The sequence below is a fragment of the Cyprinus carpio genome, chromosome B20 (genome assembly GCF_018340385.1).
Source record: "Cyprinus carpio isolate SPL01 chromosome B20, ASM1834038v1, whole genome shotgun sequence".
NCBI lineage: Eukaryota > Metazoa > Chordata > Actinopteri > Cypriniformes > Cyprinidae > Cyprinus > Cyprinus carpio.
The window spans coordinates 24,011,073-24,032,081 of record NC_056616.1 but is presented as its reverse complement, the minus strand read 5'-3'; the positions used below and the strand labels follow the sequence as shown (position 1 = coordinate 24,032,081).

The window sequence follows — 21,009 nt, the reverse complement described above, 5'->3', positions numbered from 1 at the left end:
GGTAAAAAAAATGATAATCATGTGGAGAATCTTACAGAAAAGATTGACATAAGAGGAAATATTGTCACAGGATTTTTGCACGTCTTAGGTCTTAATTCCTACTTTCACAAATTAAGGCTTTAAAAGGTCTTAAATCGGAGCAGAAAGTCTTAAGTTGTAATTTCATAATTTTCATTTCAAGACATTATTGCATTAATACATATTGTGTTCCATTCTTGAATTTCATTTGCTTGGCCTTCCTAAATTTACCTTCATAAATCCTGCAAAACCCTTAATGCATCTCTGTTTGTATGCTGGGACTAAATCCTGTGAAGAGAATGATTGGATATAGACTGGACAGACTAAAATTGCACTTGAGAAATAAAAAAAAAGCCCATATAGGACAGTGGTTCTCACTTGGGGTCCCCAATAAATATTAAAATGGTTAATAAAATCCTAATTAAAATGCAATATAACACTTAAAATAATTAAAGGGCCCTCACGCTATGACTATAACTGAATATTGGTCTTCTGATGTGTTCAGGCCAGGACTCTCATCAAACATGTGGAGCTTGGGCCAGATCAGACATTGCATGTTTAAGTTAGGGTGAAACAAATCACTTCCTGTTAGCAGTAGGTGGTGCTATAACTATACCCCAATATGATCATGTAGATGTGAATTTTTATGAGTCCAAGCAAGTGAGAAAGCAAAGACGACACTAAAATTCAGGTTTCACCACACGTTTTAATTTCTGAAAAACAAGACAAGGTGCCTGCAGTGAGGCAAAGCTCGTTCCCCTTCCATGCAGAAAGAAATCATGCGCGATTCGATCGTGCACAGCCAGCAGACTCAGTATCAGTGAAACACAGTGCTTATTGTGCTCAGACAATACTGCAATCCATGAACACCACATTATGTAAAAACTAAACAAAACAAAGGTACATTATGGCTCAAAACAGAGCAAAAGCTGACGGTATGCTTTAGTTACATTATGATTCTTTCAGGAATCATTACTGAGATCAGGTCAACCTTCTACAGCTCAAAGAGAACGACGGGAGGTTAAGGAATGATTACGGAAAAGTGATCGGGGAATTTTAGACTAATGGGTTTAATCGACTTCCTCCATGCGAGAAGCGTCATCGTCTCCTTCCAGAGGGGGAATCTCTTCAGGAGCGGGAGCAGAGCTCGGCTCTTCCACGGGAACGTCTTCATCTTCATCAATACCTGCAGACAAAGAAGAGAGTTAGTAACTGACCCAACGACATCAGGACTAACACATGAAATAAAGCAAGTTCAGCTTACCCAGTCCCAGCTTAATCATTCTGTAGATGCGATTTGAGTGCGTCTGAGGATCGTCCAGTGAGAATCCAGAGGAAAGCAGCGCGGTCTCGAACAGGAGGATGACCAGATCCTTCACGGCTTTGTCGTTTTTATCCGCATCGGCCTTCTTCCTCAGGGTCTCCATGATGGGGTGATCAGGGTTGATCTCCAGGTGTTTCTTGGCCATCATGTAGCCCATGGTGGAGTTGTCCCTCAAGGCCTGGGCCTTCATGATCCTCTCCATGTTGGCCGTCCAGCCGTAGGTGCTGGTCACGATACAGCAGGGAGAAGACACCAGTCTGTTTGATACGGTGACCTGGAAGAAGAATCAGATCGGCTTGAGGAACGGGGAGACAAGATCTGGTGGATCACTCACTGTTGCATCACACAGAATACTGATTAGTCACTCAACACAAATGCATGTCATTTGAAGGAAAAACAGCTACTAGGACTCAACGTACACGCTGGAATTAACAAGTTTTCACACATTTGAGTCTGCAAGCAAAACGCAAACGTCCATTACATAAACTCACCATCTGTGCAACTCTGACTAGGAATCCTGTTTATAACACAATTTGGCAGAATTAATGCCTTATAAGTTTGAAATAAGACCAAAATAAACGAGGTTTTCACGTACTGGCGCGCTGCATCGAGCAAACACACACCTTCTCGACTTTCTTGTCCAGAATCTCCTTCATGAGCTTGCAGAGGTTCTCAAACTTGGCCTTGTCTTCCTCCATCTTTTTCTTCTCGTCTTCATCCTCGGGCAGCTCCAGTCCCTCCTTGGTGACGGACACCAGAGACTTGCCGTCGAAGTCCTTCAGCTGCTGCACGCAGTACTCGTCGATGGGCTCGGTCATGTACAGCACCTCGAAACCTCTCTTGCACACGCGCTCCACGAAAGCAGAGTGGGCGACCTGGTCTTTGCTCTCGCCTGGGGATCAACGATGATAACATCGATAAGAATATGGGATTTTTTAAAACGGGAAAAAAACAACTCTACAACTGTGAAATACTAATATTTATGGCTGTCTTAGGCTCTTTATTTACAAATGTTAACCCATCAAACTTTAAAGCCCTAGACAAGCACTGCACGATTTCACACGAGTTTGTTAGATCCATGTCACACAGTCGGACATGCAATGATCTTATAGGATTGTTAAAATCATGCCGTGTGTTTTAGGCTTAAGAGAGAAAACCCCAGGGAGCCCTAGAAGTTTTTATTAATCGCTTCTCTTTACACAAATGGGGAGATGGTTGATGTTGCGTTCCCAAATGCACGTTAATGTCAAACCAAGCCATATTATTTCTTCTATTAATCGTGCAGCTCTACTTTAAAAGCAGGTTGATGCTGATGAAGTCTCACCGGTGATGTAGTAGATGGACTTCTGGTTTTCCTTCATACGGCTGACGTATTCTGTGAGGGAGGTCATCTCGTCGCCCGACTGCGAGCTCTGATAACGCAACATTTCTGACAGCTTCTTGCGGTTCTGAGAGTCCTCGTGGATGCCCAGCTGGAATTCACAACAAACATGTTAATACCACTTTATCACATTTTTAATCCCAAGTAATGGGATCAAAGTCTAGGATTCTTACTTTCAGATTCTTGGAGAAGCCGTCGTAGAACTTCTTGTAGTTCTCCTTGTCCTCGGCCAGCTCGGCAAACAGCTCCAGGCACTTCTTGACGATGTTCTTGCGGATGACCTTGAGAATCTTGCTCTGTTGCAGCATCTCTCTGGAGATGTTGAGGGGCAGATCTTCAGAGTCCACAACACCACGGACGAAGTCTGGAGGGACAGTGATCGGCTGTTAGCGAGACTGCAGCATTGGAAACCTTCAATCATCAAGACCCAAGATGTTCGGTAGCAAAACTTCATTTGCAATGCATTCAACTTTTGTAGTCATGTAAGAAGCATCATCATCATCAGGAAATGTGGAGCAGGACTTTGTAAAGTCCATCAGGATTCGTCCATGGAAAGGCAAATAATTGACAAGTTTTCTCATCAGCAGCGTAATCAAAAAGCAAATGTGCAATTTCATGTTGAATTTAAGGGATAGTTTAAAAAAAAAAAATAATTATGCCATTTATTCATCATCATGTCTTTCCAAATTCATAAGACTTTGGTTTATCTTTGAAACCAAAATTAAGACTTTTTTTGAAACCAGAGAGGTTTTGGTCCATTGAAAGTCCAGGTAACCAAAAAGATCATTCATATCAATTTAATTAAAGCCGTATGTATAAATATAATCGCGTTATACAAGGAACAGATTTAATTTAGACTTCTGAATTAGTTATCTGGACATTTAATGGCAAAACCTCAGCTTTCATTAAAAATAACATATGAACCACAAAAACTTATGGGGTGAGCAAATGGCAATTTTAATTTTTGGGTGAACTCTCTCTTTAAATGCAGAGCTACTCACTCAGATACTCCGGGATGAGCTCCTCACAGCTGTCCATGATGAAGACCCTCCTGACGTACAGCTTGATGTTATTCTTCTTTTTCTTGTTCTCGAAGAGGTCGAAGGGGGCCCGGCGAGGGATGAAGAGGAGTGCGCGGAACTCCAGCTGACCCTCCACAGAGAAATGCTGCGGGACAATGCGTAAAAGTGAGCATTTCATCAACTCTCAAACATTAAAGTGTGCATCTTGTTCTGCAGAATCCGTTGTGTTACCTTGACAGCCAGGTGATCTTCCCAGTCGTTGGTCAGGCTCTTGTAAAACTCCCCGTACTCTTCGTTGGAGATGTCGTCAGGGTTGCGTGTCCAGATGGGTTTGGTCTTGTTCAGCTCCTCCTGGTCGATGTACTTCTCCTTGATCTTCTTCTTTTTCTTCTTGTCCTTGTCTTTGGAGTCCTCTTCATCATCTGAGCCGACGTCCTCGATCTTGGGTTTGTCTTCGCCTTCCTCCTTCTCCTCCTCCTCTTTCTCAGGCTTCTCCTCCTCTGCCTCGTCGTCGCTGATCTCCTTGTCGCGTTCCTTCTCCACCTGCATGGAAATTGGGGTTTTGTCATCACTCAACCACCAGAGCAATTATATCAGAATAAAACAACTGCACTAGTTAAACCGAATCCCACTTACGAAGAGAGTGATTGGGTAGCCGATGAACTGGGAGTGTTTCTTGACCACTTCCTTCACTCTCTTCTCCTCGATGTACTCTGTCTGATCTTCTTTCAGGTGAAGAATGACTTTGGTTCCACGGCCGATGGGCTCACCTGGAGATCGGCAGGCGTGTGAACAAATATCGCACCCATGTCATCGAAGCAGGGGTTTCTATTTTCTAGGATTTTATCGACGCTTAGTATTTTGCAGGGTGTTATCGTGCTGGTATCTTAAAGACTGCCATATTCTGTGTGGTGGTCCGTTCACTCTGATAGAAATTAATCTTTTCCAATAAGTTTAAAATGGCTTTTAATATTATATGGGCACTTTTTCTCTTTATAAATCCATTTTTCTAAAAGTATCAATTATCTTTTGTGTCAAATTCTTACATTTAATCAGTGAATTAGAATAAGACGATATTTGGGCTGTTACAAAGCAAATGAAAATCAACATTTAAACACTGCATAATGCAAGACATGAATACATCTAACCTGCGATGTAAAATGCATAATGTTTTGATATTAAACAAAACGTTGAATTCTGATATTTGAAATTATTTAAATAAGTTACTTTGCATGTGAAATTAAAATCGCCAGTAGGTGGCAGCAAGTCACTGCTAATAATTGAGTCATTTCGATTGAACCGAATCATTTAAACAGTTGATTCATTCAGGAATGGATCACCGTTACGTTGCTCAGCGACGCAAAACTGTGCCGTGGCCGTGTTTTGAATTATTTACATTGTCGAAATTGCGACCTATATGAAGTGGTATAAATGTATACATCATCTGCCCCCATGTCTTGAATTTGTGATCATTCTAAATGCATTTTAATAGACTTTATGCATTTTAACACACTATAAATGCACACGTGCATTCACCTAATGTATGCATGCATTCTATAGGAGTGTTTTGAATGTTTTTGCAATATACTCGATCAAATCGCACATCGTTAAAACTATATATATAAAAAAAAAAAAACACATTACCGCAGATGGTATACATTGCACACCCCTACATAAAAAGTGATTTGTAACGTACCACTGTCCACCTTGACTGTGAAAGAGCCGCCAGCGGATGACTCCCAGGCATACTGCTCGTCATCGTTGTGTTTGGTGATGACCGTGACCTTTTCAGCCACCAGGTAGGCGGAGTAGAAGCCCACACCAAACTGCCCGATCATGGAGATATCTGCGCCAGCCTGGAGAGATGAATAGGAAACATTAAGAGACTAAATCCAATGGAAACCTGGTGAGGAGCGTGCCAAAACTAGCAGACACATCACCTGCAGAGCCTCCATGAAGGCCTTTGTCCCGGACTTGGCGATGGTACCCAAGTTGTTGATGAGGTCGGCTTTGGTCATCCCAATACCGGTGTCAATGAGGGTCAGCGTGCGTTCGTGAACATTAGGGATGATCTCGATCTTCAGGTCCTTGCCGCTGTCCAGTTTGGTGGGATCCGTCAAGCTCTCGTATCGGATTTTATCAAGAGCCTGTGGAGTGGGGAAAACCAGGTTGATCGCAGGAACTGTATTGTATTATTGCTAGATCTAGCAATATACGACACTATAAAAAAAAAAAAAAACAGTCTAGCATTGGTCTTACGTCAGAGGCATTGGAGATGAGCTCCCTGAGGAAGATCTCTTTGTTAGAGTAGAAGGTGTTGATGATGAGAGACATCAGCTGGGCGATCTCTGCCTGGAAGGCAAAGGTCTCGGCCTCCTCCTCTTGGCGCATTTCTTCAGGCATCTGAGAAAATCAATCCAGATCATAATTATTTCATCATTGGACGTGGTTTAACATGTCTACAATATACTTTAACATAAGTGCACATTATTACTGACTTGTGTTTATAAATGTCTAAAATTTATCAAACAAAGAGTTAAATGAAAATGAAAGCATTTATCACTTGTAGTAAAGTTACAGTTATACAAGACAAACCGGTGCATAAGATGCCCGGATGCGGAAGAGCCTGGCGCAGAAGGACAATGAGCTCAACACGTGCTTAACTGCTGCAATCCCTGAAATTAAATCGATTTAAACGTGCATTGCTTTTTTAATTGAATAAATACAATTTTCATGACGCGTATTCAATAGCTTTAAACGCTAACACGAGAACTTTTATTAAAAAGATGACTTTTAATATGCCAACCACCCATTCCGGTCACCTCCGACTCTTATATATTACATATAACGTATATTTGAATTATAGAAAAAAAATAAAAAAAAATTAGAAAAATGCGCTTAGTAACAAGAAACGATACAAGCATAATTTATACAGCATTGTAAAGCACTGCACCTGCTCATCAACTCATTAAATAGCCATAAAAACAAATAAACATCGCATCCTACATAAACGTACGATTATTTAAAAATAAAAAGAAAGCGGTTTTATGAAAGATGACCGCGTCTGTAACGTTAGATCGGAGACAAATGACTCTTAACCGGCGTCCGCATCGTTACAACACCGGTCAACGAGAGAATGAAATAAATAACGAATTCAGAGATCAAACGCCGTTCTTTCAGTCTAGATTCATTCCTGGAATGATATAGAATCGTTTTAGGTGGAGATGGAAGTTTTACCTTTGTTAGTTTCGTTGGTTTTTGATGGTTTAATCGCCACAGAAACAGCTGATCTCCCCGACACTGATACTCAGGGAAGCAGAGAGGAGCGAACCCCGCGTGCGCGGCTCTTTTTTGAATGTGCGGCTGTATCCCTCCGCGCTGACTCACTCCGAGGCGCTTATATATCATCAACAAAGACGAACTATTCTGTTTTATTTGTGTGTAGATCGCATTTATTCCCAGCTATAGATGCAGTATTTTACTACCTGCATCAGATATAAATAATGTATACATAACTTAAATAATATAGTAATGCATTTCTTAAGAATCGCTTAATAAAATACAATAAAAACACATTTTTAGAACAAAAAAATAACGTCTGGAGTCTGTTATTTGAAATTCGTATGACATTTTCCTGCAAGAAATGACCCGGGATGAGTTTATTTTTATTAAAATAAAATAAAATAAAATAAATCAGTTTCGTAGTAAAATTAAAATTACATTATTGTAAATAAACCATAAGCATGCTTATTTGATTCTTGGTAACTATAATAATATCTGTGGTGTTTAATAAATGTTTGATTGTTAGTCAGAGAACACCGAATAGTTATAAAAACAGGTAACGTCTGGAAAGATGCGCGCAAAATATGCGCTTCGCTGAGAGGCGACTCTTTATACAATCTTGACCTTGTCAAAATATTTTTTTTGTTATTAAAACATGAAATAGTCGAACGGTCCAGAGAACGCAGTGAAAGAAATGCTATAACAAAGCATAATCGACTGCACTATGTTTTGCATCGGAAGAACATCGGGAGTTGGAACTAGCGGTGCTTTGTCTCTTTCCAGCACTTTCCATGAAAATCCCGCCTTCGCTGACGTCACCTGTCACTCAAAATGCAGTTTGCGGCCTAGAAGGGCGAATCTGAAGAAACGTCTGGTTAAATTTCACACCAAAATCAAAAGATAAACAACGATAAATTATTTCTCAATGTCCATAAAAATACGTTTAATTTATTTCGATTTTCGGAGTAAATTCGACCTGGAAATTTATAGACCGCTGTGTTAGATTTAACCAGAGATACATTTAATTTTAATATTTTCTCGGTGTTGTTCATATTTAATGCGCAATTAATTGAATACAAATATAAAAGCTTTAATGTTACTGAATAATTCTGCTGTGGGACATTCTGAGGTCATGTTTTATTTAGAATCAGCAGAGCATATGGTTAGCAATATTACGCAAAGAACAGTAAAACAATATTAGAAAAGCGATTTTTTTTTAACTGCGATAAATGTGCAAATCTTTTGCAGATGTTTATGAAGTACATGCTGAATGTAATTCTATATTTTAAAAATAACGGTGGAATGAAATATGCTGAAGATCATGATATCGTATCCCACACCAAGAAATTCTAAGACCAAACTTATTGTATATTTTCATTTAATTTGTTATTTGTTTATTTTATTTAGCTTAATATATATATATATATATATATAAGAAATAAAATAAATCAGAGGTCTTTTAACTTGCCCGTTATTTTCCCAGAATTCCATTTCACCGGAAACTGCAGGTTCGATTGCTCGTTGCTTTCATTACGGATCCGGTGAACTTTCCGTGCGAGAAGCGAGTTGATATCGATTTGGTTTGAGTGAGTATGATTTATTGAAGTCTTAGTTATCGTTTTTAGTTCATATGTTCATTGTTTCGTGCAGGACCTTGATAAAACGAGTTAATCCGTTGAGAGCGGTCAGAATACAGGCTTTTTGTGACCGTTAGCTCGCGGCTACAGCTAGCGGTTGCCCGGTCTGACTCAAATGATTCCCGCTGCTATTTTCCGACAAACCGGTCTGATTTATGGGTTTAAAACTACTGCATTTCACACAAGCAACACATTTTCCGCGCTGTACACAATTTTAGCGATCATACACCTGTTTATTTGGTTAGCTAACGTCAGTGGGTAGTCACATTGCGAGACGTTACACCAACCTGAAATCGGCCTTTAAATAGTTTTAAGACCTTTCATCTGATTTCAGTGCGTTCAGTTAATCTCTGATTGATTTCAGCGCTTTAAGCTCAGTTCAGCTTGATTTTCAATCTAACCACATACTTTCAAGATACTTTCAGTTTTGTGTTTGTTTATAGTTGCTTTTTTAGAGGACAGTTTATTAAAATACAGGGCATTTCATGTGTTTTAGAATAGATTAAGCTTTATTCCAAACTGATTTCATGCTGATTTTAGAACTTTCAGCTGATTTCAGGTCGAATACAGAGCTGTCCGTTGATTTCACATCATCTTGAAATCAGCTGATTGCTCTGTCAAGATTTTCTGATTTGGTCTTTATTTATTTTTGGTTATAATGTGCTTTAAATTAAATGCATGCAACATCAAATTGAACCGCTTTAGATGTAGACTTAAGTAATAGTGCTGTAGATACTCACTGTAAACTATGAGGTGAACTGCAGAACTAACTTAAGAGAAGATCTTGATTGTGTAAGCGGAGCAACCTGTGTTGTAGCAGCCTATAAACCCCTGTTATTTACAGTTGTTAATGATGTGTTTGGCTTCTGTTTAAGGTGGGTGTTCTGCCCGAGATGTCTTTCCCTCCTCATCTCAACCGGCCACAAATAGGCATCCCGACGATGCCGCCAGGAATCCCTCCGCCACAGTTTGCTGGGTTTCCACCGTCGATGCCTCCTGGTAATCGAGATGAACTAGATTTATCAGACCTTGAGTAGGCTTATTAGCGTTCATGCAGCTCAACTGTTAGATCATTGAGTTAGCAAGGGCGAGATCATGGGTTTGAAGTACTTGGAACACACACATCCACTACATGTGGATTATAATGGCAGTTTTCATTGAAATCCAGAGCATTCAGTGAGCTTTTATGAAAGTGTTAACCGTTTCATCTTGATTATACAGGATGGTGTTGCTTGCTTTGAGTATTCAGAGTTTGAATAACAGATTTGTTGTCAGGCTTAATGTAATATTTTCAAGAAAGTTTATGGTCTGTTCATTTGTTTTTAAGGGGCCGCATTAGATCTCTTATGCATTGCTAGGTTAACAGTTTCTATGCTAAATGAGCCTTAATGATTATAAAATGTAACTTTGACAAATTCAAATTAGGATGAAACATTATTTTCTAATGTTGTTGATTTTTCTCCTTTATAGGAACCCCAATGATTCCTGTCCACATGGGCATTATGACTCCAGCCCCTGCGGTAATGTTATTTAATTATAGAAAAATGTCATTTCATTGAATTACTTTAGTCATTTCCAGTTTTTATTTGATTTTCATTCTAAAAATACCAATATCGATTCTTAAATCCCAAGAATCATTCTTTTTTTTTTTTTTTTTTTTTTTTAAATTGCAGTTGATTCGTGAATAAAACGTCACTAAACATTATTTGTGCGCACATCTCATATAATAATAACAATTGTGCTTTGCTACTATTGATATGAAAAAGTCTCAGCTTCCAAATTCTGTTAGTTTTATCACAGAATTAAAAACATTTTTTGGCATGCTTTAAAGGGTCGTGAAACCCTAAAACATTTTTTGAGATGTTAACATATGTACAGGTTGCACACCAGTGAATACAACAGTAGCACTAGTGTCTATTATTAAGAGAAAAGTTTTTTTTTTCTCTCTCATTTTTTTGGAGCCAATTTGTTCTGCCGGTTTAAAAAAGCAGATTTGAACCGATGTCACGAAAAGTGATGTATATTAGTTAATTTGGAGTGGTGAGTGGCTGGACAGTACGCATTGATATCATCAGTTTTCTGAGCTTTTCTCAGTATTATTCATGAGAATGTACTCTTATGATCCAATCACAGTGAGTGCTGTATTATGCATGAGGTCGTATTACAGCAGAGAGTTTAAAACCTCATGAAAGAGCTTCTGCGCTGTCAGTTCACCTCTGTAAACATGACCGTAACAATATTTAATAAGTAACAACACGTGGAGCGCTCAAGAGAGAACGGTTTCTGTGCTGAATGCCGCGATGAGTTTAACAACACTCATATCTGGACCGGAGCAAGCATGTTTCAAGTTTTTGTGAACATATTTTATATTCTCTCGTGCTCCAAACATGAACCACCACCGTGTATGCGCACATACAGTGGGGAAAATATTTATTTGATCCCCTGCTGATTTTGTAAGTTTCCCACTTATGAAGAAATGAAGGGTCTGTCATTTTTATGATTTTTAGGTTTATTTTAACATATAGAGACAGAATACCAACCAGAAAATCCAGAAAAAACACGTTATATAAAGGTTAGAAACTTACTTGCATTTCAGTGAGGGAAATAAGTATTTGATCCCCAAACAAAACATGGCTTAGTACGTTTCTTGTAGTTGGTCACCAGGTTTGCACACATCTCAGGAGGGATTTTGGTCCACTCCTCTTTACAGATCCTCTCTGAATCCTTAAGGTTTCTTGGCTGTCGTTTGGCAACTCAAAGTTTTAGCTCCCTCCACAGATTTTCTGGCTAGGGCCACTTCATAACATTAATGTGCTTCTTCTTGAGCCACTCCTTTGTTGCCTTGGCGGTATGTTTTGGGTCATTGTCATGCTGGAAGACCCATCCATGACGCGTCTTCAGTGTTCTGGCTGAGGGAAGGAGGTTCTCATCCAAGTTTTTACAGTACATGGCCCCATCCATTTACCCCTCAATGCGGTGAAGTCGTCCTGTACCCTTAGCAGAAAAACAGCCCTAAAGCACAATGTTTCCATCTCCGTGCTTGACTGTAGGGATGTTGTTCTTGGGGTCATAGTCAGCATTTCTCTCCCAAACACGGCGAGTCGAGTTAATGCCTAATCATCTGACCACAGCACTTTCTCCTAAGGCTTCTCTGAATCATTTAGATGTTCTTTGGCAAACTTTAAATGGGTCTGTACATGTACTTTCTCCTCCCGTGTAGTTCAGGGCTGATCCCTCGCCTTTCTCATGATCATCCTTGACCCATGAGGTGAGATCTTGCAAGGAGCTCCAGACCAAGGCGATTCCGAATAATCGCGCCAACAGTTGTCTCCTCACCAAGGTTCTTGCTGATGCTCTTATAGCCCATTCCAGCCTTGTGCAGATCTACAATCTTGTCTCTGACATCCTTTGACAGCTCTTTGGTCTTGCCCATGGTGGTGGGAGAGGTTGGAATGGAAGATACAGATTGTGTGGACAGGTGTCTTATACAACTAACGAGCTGACATTAGGAGTAACTTCTTAAAGTGGCAGGACTAATCTGTGTTCCACATGGGCATACTGTATAACCAATCTCTGGGAGCCAGAATTCTTGCTGGTTGGTAGGGGATCAAATACGTATTTCACTCACTGAAATGCAAATCAATTTCTAACCTTTATATAATGTGTTTTTACTGGATTTTTTTTGTTTTGGTTGGTATTGTCTCTATACGTTAAAATAAACCTACCATAAAAATGACAGACCCTTCATTTCTTTGTAAGTGGGCAAACTTATAAAATCAGCAAGGGATCAAATAAATATTTTCTCAAATGTATCATGTCTTCAAATGAAATGCGTGCAAATAAGGGCACTGACACAGCAGCACGTCTGATCATTAACGCGATGACATGTCGGATTACTGTGATACACAGCAAACAATGATATAGACCAAAAATTAACTACGGCTTTTTTTTTTTTTTATGTTTTAAACTGATGTGTGTCATTTGTTCAGAGACTTCAGTGCTGGTAAATGTGAAAATATTAATAGAACTTTTAAATGTTGTTCTTCATAGTCCAATATCACTGCTGATATTACAAATAATAATTTATCAACGCATATTTGATTTGTAGTTGTTTGTAATCTCTAATGCTAAGACTTCTTGAGAGTTTTTTTTATCATTAATAGTATATTTTTATTTATTTAATCATATCAAGGTAGCCCCTACCTCCGTTGTTTGTTTTTTTTCTCTGCTCATTTTTTAACATTCATTTGTCTGTATAATGAGTGTGTTGTAGTTCTGTGTTTTATTGGTTGTTTTCTCCCCTCTTCACTCCCACTTTTCCACAGCTTTACATGCCCATTTCTGGAGTCTTGTTCAAATCTAAGGTGTGAAAGACCAGTGCTAAAACAAGGGGGGTTTCGTGACACTTTAATGTGGTGTGACAGTTTAGTACTAGATACAGCACAAAATAAACATGAATGAACATCAGAAGGTGTTGAAAGAAACAGTGCAACTTATTGAAATGTATCCTGTCTCAATCAGTGTTTCAACCACAGAGAGATGTCAATAAAACAGCTTGTAAGCTAATATTTATTTTAGGAAAGTCATTCCATGTCCATACTTTTGTTAGTAAGCTAGAAAAATAACTTTAGAGAGGAGATGTTTGCTAAATATATGCACTACATAATTAGAAACATAGTTATATCATTTGAATATACAGTAGAAACTTAATTGCAAAATTGATATAAAACAATGTAAATATAAAATATCTGCATTTTATTGCATCTAATAAAAACAGATATTGAAATTGGTACTCTGTTGTTAGTTTTAACCTGTCAGGGATCTCCGTATAGTTTAAAGAATTTGAGTTTTTTTTTTTTTTTTAAACAAATTGACATGTGCTGTACCTGATGTATATCCAAATTAATTGAATCAAAAAATCAAACCAGTTTGTGAAATCTGGGTCAATACCCAGCCATAGTGTTTTACTTTGTTCTGAAGTATCTATCTGTATTTATTTATGTGTTTGCTCAGATTCCATTGCTTTGAAGTAAATTCAAAGTGTTTAAAAATGTAGAATTAAGTGACAATCTCGTTAAAACAAGGCATGTTTTATCTTAATATGCAAAATATGCTATGGAGGTGCTTCTTGTTGAATCAGATTTTTATAGAGAAGCCATATCTCATTTTTATATTAGTCACCATCACATTAGTTTTTTGTCACATGGCTACATATTAAAGGATTAGTTCACTCGTTATTTAAAATTTCCTGATAATTTACTCACCCCATGTCATCCGAGATGTTCTTGTCTTTCTTTCTTCAGTCGAAAAAGAAATTAAGGTTTTCGAGGAAAACATTCCAGGATTTTTCTCCATTTAGTGGACTTAAAGTATACATTAAAGTATATAAATGTAGAATTTTTTTTTTGGCGTTTGGCGAGATAAGACCCTTATTCTTTGGCTGGGATCATATAGAGCCTTTTGAAGCTGCAATAAAACCCCAATTTGGACTTTCAACACCTTGATCCCCATTGAAGTCCACTATATGGAGAAAAATCCTGGAATGTTTTCCTCAAAAACCTTAAAGTCCGTGTAAAGTCAATATTAAATTTATGTTCTGAGTTTATCACACCACAGAAAAATATGTTATTAAGCACCCAGCCAAGTTTGAATGATAAAAAACTATCAAAATATTCTCTGCTCTTAAACGCTGGGGGTCGTGGAAAAGCTGCCGTCTCTCAACTGTCTTCCTCTGGCTGTGCAGAACGATCACTGTGTGACACGAGAGCGATTCGAAAGCATGAGGAGCCGTCTGCTCTCTATAGCTCTGCACTTTGATGTCACGCACCGATCGATCCGCACAGTGCTGCTTCAAGTCGAACACATGTCTTGTAGTGTTAGGGGAGGAGCCATGCTCAGTGACTCCGTCTCGTCATCGAGTCATGATTTTAGCCCCGCCCAAAAAATTCTGAACACGAAAATGTTTAAACCCTGTTTAACTCCACAATTAAGTGCTGCATAGTTCAGTCTTTGTAACATGTTTCCGCAATGCTTTTCTAACATCTATAATGTGTTTAGAAACAATTCTCCAAATTGACTTTACACGGACTTTAATTTCTTTTCGACTGAAGAAAGACAGACATTAACATCTTGAATGATATGGGGGTGAGTAAAGTATCAGGAAATGTTAATTCTGGAGTGAACTAACCCTGTAATTGTGATGTGATGTATCAGGTTCTCGTGCCCACGTCGATGCCTGTGATTAGTAAAGTTGCTGCTCCCAGGAAGGAAAGCACTGCTCAGGCAAAAGACGGCATTGACGGCAGCGGCCCCACGACCACCGTGTTTGTGGGCAACATCTCTGAGAAAGCGTCTGACATGCTCATCAGACAGCTGCTGGCTGTGAGTATCACATCACATCCAGTCCTTCCAGTCTCAAAGCTCAACTAGTGATAATCACTTATGCATTCTTTATACATTCTGCATTGTGGAGATCAGAGATGAAAAAAGTTTCACTTGATAATAGTTTGAGTTTTACTCTAAAGTGAAATAGGTCTTGATAACATTTCATGTTAAGTCTTAGTTGGATTGATATTAATAATAACCACTTGTTTTTCAGAAATGTGGTTTGGTGTTGAGCTGGAAACGAGTTCAAGGTGCCTCAGGGAAACTCCAAGGTAAACATTTTTTAACCCCTAAACTGATTTCTAATGAGCCCGGTTAGTTTCACTAAAAATCAATCTCGTGATGAGGCTTAGTGTGAGTATCAAATCATGCAGGCTGTGATTGAATTAAATAAATAAATGCTCAATCATGGTATTTACTTGTGTCTGAGAACAGCTTCAATCATTTATGATCTGAGCTGAAATCAGCAGCGCTTATTTTTATTTGCCTGCAACTCATTAAAATAACAGCTGGAGGATGGTTTGCTGTTTGAAAATGAATAAATTAAGACAAATATTAGTGTTGTAATTTTACATTCAAAAATAAATTTTTCTTTATATATTGTACAGTATTACAATATATTTCTTATTTTTATGTTTTTATAAAATCACTATCTCAATGTTGTAGCCAATAATTAAAATAAAAATAACATGACAAATTTATATTTTTTCATTTAAGTGGTCAAAAACAGTGAGAATGAGGCCTGTGAAAAAATTTAAATATTTTTTTTAACTCTGAAATGGTTACTGAAAGAGGCTTGAATTGGTTCTTGTTAAAATGTAAATCAAAGAAATATAACCATTTATCAAGTTCTTCCCAAATCATGCAGCCCAAAAAGGACTTTAAAAAATATTTTAAAGTAAAGCCTTTACTTAAAAGGTTTTTTTCTATGCATAAACACTCCCCACCTAAATCAACCCGCTAACTCTAGAACGATTTATTATTTATCTGGTGAAAATTGCTGCATTTTTTTCAAATTGCAGAAGAAGAAAATATTGCAATGTCATTTTTTTTATTTTGAAAATCATATCAGCCTATTTGCATTTCCTGTGAATGTTATGAATATGCCAGACTGGCTCCTCACAGACATCTTTTTTGTTCTTTGCTTCCAGCGTTTGGTTTCTGTGAGTACAAAGAGCCTGAATCTACTCTACGATCTCTACGGCTGCTGCATGAGCTGCAGATTGGAGAAAAGAAACTTCTGGTCAAAGTCGATGCCAAAACCAAAGCACAACTGGATGAGTGGAAAGCAAAGAAGAAGAGCGTCAATGAAAATGGAGTAAGTGTTTGATACTAATATAAGAACGTACTGTTCACTTGTTGAGAAAAATATAAAATAAAATAAATTATATACAAATTTCAGTGGTGTTTTTGACTACTGATTTTGCGATAATCTCAGATGTGTTATGCCACAAAGATGCTGAGTTTTGATCTGTGTGTCTGGCAGAATGGCAAGGCAGAGGATGGTGCTGGTGAAGAGGAAGAGGAGGTTCTGGATGAAGAAACTAAAAAGCGGGACCAAATTGTCAAAGGTGCTATTGACGGCCTGATCCGGGAGTATTCAAGTGAGCTGAACGCTCAATCTCAGGACGATGAGTCGAGTCGCCGCAAAAAGAGGAGGGAAAAGAAGGACGAGGTAAGCTTTAGTTTATCTTGACCTTTTGTTCTTTAAAGGGATACTCCACCCCAACATAAAAATTTTGTCATTAATCACTTACCCCCATGTCGTTCCAAACCCGTAAAAGCTCTGTTCGTCTTCAGAACACAATTTAAGATGAAAACCGGGAGGCTTGTGACTGTCCCATAGACTGACAAATAAATAACAGAGTCAAGGTCCAGAAAAGATATGAAAGACATCGTCAGAATACTCCATCTGCCATCAGACGTGCAATCTGGGTTATATGAAGAGACGGGAACACTTTTTGTAAGTGAAGAAAACAAAAATAACGACTTTATTCAATAATTCTTTTGTGTCTCTCCATATCACCGTATGCTGCGTATGCTCTTCTGTATCATCTGCGCCACAAGGATGCGCTGTTTCTACATGTATTTAGCTTTGATTTGAAAGAAAACAGCGCATCCTTGTGGCGCAGATGATACAGAAGAGCATACACAGCATACGGTGATATGGAGAGACACAAAAGAATTATTGAATAAAGTCGTTATTTTTGTTTTCTTCACTTACAAAAAGTGTTCCCGTCTCTTCATATAACCCAGATTGCACGTCTGAACAAACATCATACTTTTCTGCGATGTCTTTCATAGCTTTTCTGGAAATTGACACTGTTATTTATTTGTCAGTCTATGGGACAGTCACAAGCCTCCCGGTTTTCATCCAAAATATCTTAAATTGTGTTCCGAAGACGAACAAAGCTTTTACGGGTTTGGAGCAACATGGGGGTAAGTGATTAATGACAAAATTTTCATTTTGGGGTGGAATATCCCTTTAATATATTTACAGTAGGAAATTTACAAAATGTTTTCATGGAACATGATCTTTCCTTAATGTCCTAATGATTTTTGGCATAAAAGAAAAATCAGTAATTTTGACCCATACAATGTATTTTTGGCTATTGCTACAAATATACCCCAGCGACTTAAGACTCGTTTTATGGTCCAGGGGCATATTTTGTATTTTAACCATGGTTTCCATTTCTTCAGGAGGACTTCAGTGCCATGGAAATGGAAGATGACAAAAGAGATCTGATTTCCAGAGAGATCAACAAATTCCGTGATACACACAAGGTAAAATACTTGCTAATTTACTCCATATAACAGGTAGAACACAACAGCCTCTTACACCTAGTTTAGTTTGACAACACACCAGCATGAGTAGATGCTATTTAGCCTGTCAATTCCATTTAGCTCAGCAAAACATTTATTACATTTAAGCTTTAAATTTGATGATAAAGTGCAGAAATCAGTTTAAGACTAGGCCTCATTTGGGTCCAGAGCGTTGTTGTGTAAACTGTAGCGTGGCCTTTATGTTAAGGGTGGGAAATGTAGTCAGACATACAATGCATGGACGTTCTGTGCACTTCCCTAAAAGCTAATCTATTCATTAAACCCCACCATTATGATAGAGATCATATGGTGACTAAACCAAGATGAATCTCTCAGCTTTGGAAAAAGTTGCAAGGATAGGATGTAAGTATGAGCTTTCCATTTTCCTCTACTTGTACTGGGCGCCCCCTTCTGGAGGACTCGCACAGGGGCAACTGCACCGACTCGCTCTGAAATTCAGCCCATTCGGGTGGTTTTAATATCAAAATACACATGAGGGGGCTAGATCATGTCTACAGTGTTTAGAAAAGGGATACAGTGCCAAACGACTAATTCTCTGGTTCTCTGAGACATGGGCGGCCAGTGAAGCTGTGTGGGTCTGCTAGTAAAAGTGATGTTGGTGCTATAATGAATACTGCTGACTTGAATAACAGTGAATTGGCCCATTCGGCTCTTGTGAAAGTAGGGGGCGCCCCTCCACAGCACACGGACTTTCTGAAGATTTCACAGGTATGAATTCGCTTTGTGATAGAGTCTGCCATCACCTCTCTTTATTCCTGCCTGCTTGCACTCTTTTCATTTTAAGTGTTTCTTTGTGTGTGTGTTTAACGTTCTGTATCGCTAAAGTCACACAGAATTACTTCAAATCCAGGAAAATGGCAGCTAATGTTTAATTCATAAACTCAGCCTCATAACACTGAATATTAAACTTTGACACGTCACAGACAGAAATTATTTCTCAAATCGGACATCTTGAGGAGAGATTACTTTTCTGGGCGATTGCAGTTATCTCTTGACGCATCTTGGAGACGTTGCCACAGTTCTTCTGGATTTAGTCTATCTGATGATGATGAGATCAGATCTTTGTGTGGAGCACTGGCTGTTGTCAGACAAAAATCTCACTGGATTATTACAATTAATGGCAAAATAAACTGAAATTCTCTACTGATACACTACAGCAAAAGATAGAAATAACTGACTTAAAACAGACCTGCCAACCTGTATGCATTTTGCGTAGCAGCTACGCATTTTGACCTCAAAGTACACTGGTACGCTTTGTCACATTTGTCTCCACAGACTTCATTTAGAACGAGTGCCGCCCTCGCATGCACGCCGAACAGACAGCGCTCAATGAAATGGGAGCGCAATAACTGACCAAAACATACATTTTGCTGAAATATTTGTAGTTGGACAATAATTGTGACATATGTAGAATTTTAAACCTACAAGTGTATTTGTATGATAGCACTAACTCTAAAGTGTAATGGGGTAATCAAAATAACCTTTTTACTTAATTAGTCTGTGCTTTTTATTATTTTCTTTTTTAGTTTAGTAACATTATTTCTGCTTTAAAAATATTATTTTTGTTTTTAGATTGCAATGTTACAATGTAATGTGATTTTAACCCTTTTTTGCAAATAATATTTGCATACATACTTATTCACTTTATTTAATCCAAATACAAAATAACGAGATGTATAGGCTACCGTATACCACAAATCAGGCAAAAAATAGAGATTTTTTTATTTTTGCTGATATTGCCCAGCCCTATGCAGAAGTGTAGCCTACTTGAGTGTTTTTTTTTTTTTTTTAAATAGCATAAAAAAACTAAATAGCAAAAATTAACTAAACAGTTAATGGTAAACTGTAAAAAAACAGTAAATTGTAAACAATAAACAGCTTACCCCCACTCCAACACACCAACCCCCTTCCAAGGTTGGCAGGTCTGTTAAAACCGTTTTTTTAGCTGGTGAAAATACTAGTATTCTAATCATTTTGGCCACCACTGTATATGCCAAAATATTCAGATGTAGTGTGTCAGAAACATAAGTTCTGGATCTACAACAGTGTTCTTTATATACTATTAAAATATTAATATTTTTAAATAATTTGAAATAGATTTTGTATTTTGAGTTCATTTTATTATAAGTATTAGTAGTTTTTTCAATGTGCTTTTATAATTTGTAGTACTAGTCATTTTTCTTTAGTTAGTTTTTTTTTTTTTTTTGGTCATCTACTATCTGCCTTTGTATCCACATAGCAATACTTTTAAATGTGCTGTAGTTATAACTAGAATGAAGACTTGATGTAAAATGTTAATAATATAAAGACTTCCTTTAGACTATCCAGTCAAAGTCACCAGTAGAACTGTTACTTTAAAGCAGTGTCACTTTTATGTAATTACTTTGTTTTATTTTCCTGTCCCTTCACCTCCCGTGTTACGTGTTTATTTGCTGCTGCTCACAGTTGCGTAACACCCACGGTTAAGCCCTTACCAAATGGTTTCATTAAAATGAGACTTATTATTTATAATAATTTCAGGAGACTTTGGTTTTCTGGGAAGTGGTAGCTGTTGATAGACGTCAGATGTTTTGTGGAAAAACATCTGCGAGAGCTTTTGAACTGAGACTAAAGCCGTGTGTGTTATGCTGCTCTTCAGTGCATCTCATAATCGCTCAGTCTGATCCCCTGAGGACCCGTGTCGTCTGCAGTGGGGGTAAGCAGTCTCTACACCTTCATTTGTTGCCTTTTCTATCCAAACCACAAAGAAACTGCAAAGAAAAAGAAGCAAATCTAACAAATACAGTATGCAATGCTCCTGTCACAACCTTTTCAAAATGTCTGGAAGTTGTTTGTGAGATTGTTGCAAGCAAAGAGAATAGTTTGTTTTTTATTTTCCCTTGTGAATCCTTTGACTTGCTTTTCCTCCCAGGCCTAACAATAAAGCTTGTAGGGCCACGGAAGCGCTGTGAGTCGCTAGTCAACACCTGTAAGTGAACAAACAACTAGTTTCACAAGGATTGAAGCCTCTTTCTGTTGATCATGTGATGAGACGGAAATTACGGCGCCCTCAACTGTTTCTGATCTTATTCAGTTGTTTGCAACGTCAAATTTATATCTCGGAAGTGGTTTCCAGGT

At 38.2% G+C, this 21,009-nt stretch overlaps 2 protein-coding genes across 2 annotated transcripts in view; one reads left to right on the top strand and one right to left on the bottom strand.

Annotated features, from left to right (window-relative positions):
* Positions 1-704: 704 nt before the first annotated feature.
* On the bottom strand, positions 705-7,135 carry hsp90ab1 (heat shock protein 90, alpha (cytosolic), class B member 1). Its single transcript, XM_042747024.1, has 12 exons — positions 6,983-7,135; positions 6,005-6,148; positions 5,686-5,892; positions 5,442-5,601; positions 4,382-4,515; positions 3,977-4,288; positions 3,725-3,890; positions 2,897-3,087; positions 2,667-2,814; positions 1,966-2,234; positions 1,283-1,616; positions 705-1,204 (listed from the first exon to the last, which is right to left on the bottom strand). Exons 2-12 carry the CDS (start codon positions 6,146-6,148, stop codon positions 1,089-1,091), a joined length of 2,181 nt encoding a protein of 726 aa, XP_042602958.1. The 5' UTR covers positions 6,983-7,135; the 3' UTR covers positions 705-1,088.
* A 1,347-nt stretch (positions 7,136-8,482) lies between these two features.
* rbm25b (RNA binding motif protein 25b) overlaps positions 8,483-21,009 on the top strand; it is a 23,175-nt gene continuing 10,648 nt past the window's right edge. Inside the window, 8 exon segments of the mRNA XM_042747100.1 lie at positions 8,483-8,613; positions 9,540-9,663; positions 10,135-10,184; positions 14,878-15,045; positions 15,263-15,320; positions 16,200-16,366; positions 16,535-16,723; positions 17,749-17,832. Of these exon segments, the coding sequence (XP_042603034.1) occupies positions 9,558-9,663; positions 10,135-10,184; positions 14,878-15,045; positions 15,263-15,320; positions 16,200-16,366; positions 16,535-16,723; positions 17,749-17,832 (822 nt within the window). The 5' untranslated portion in view covers positions 8,483-8,613; positions 9,540-9,557.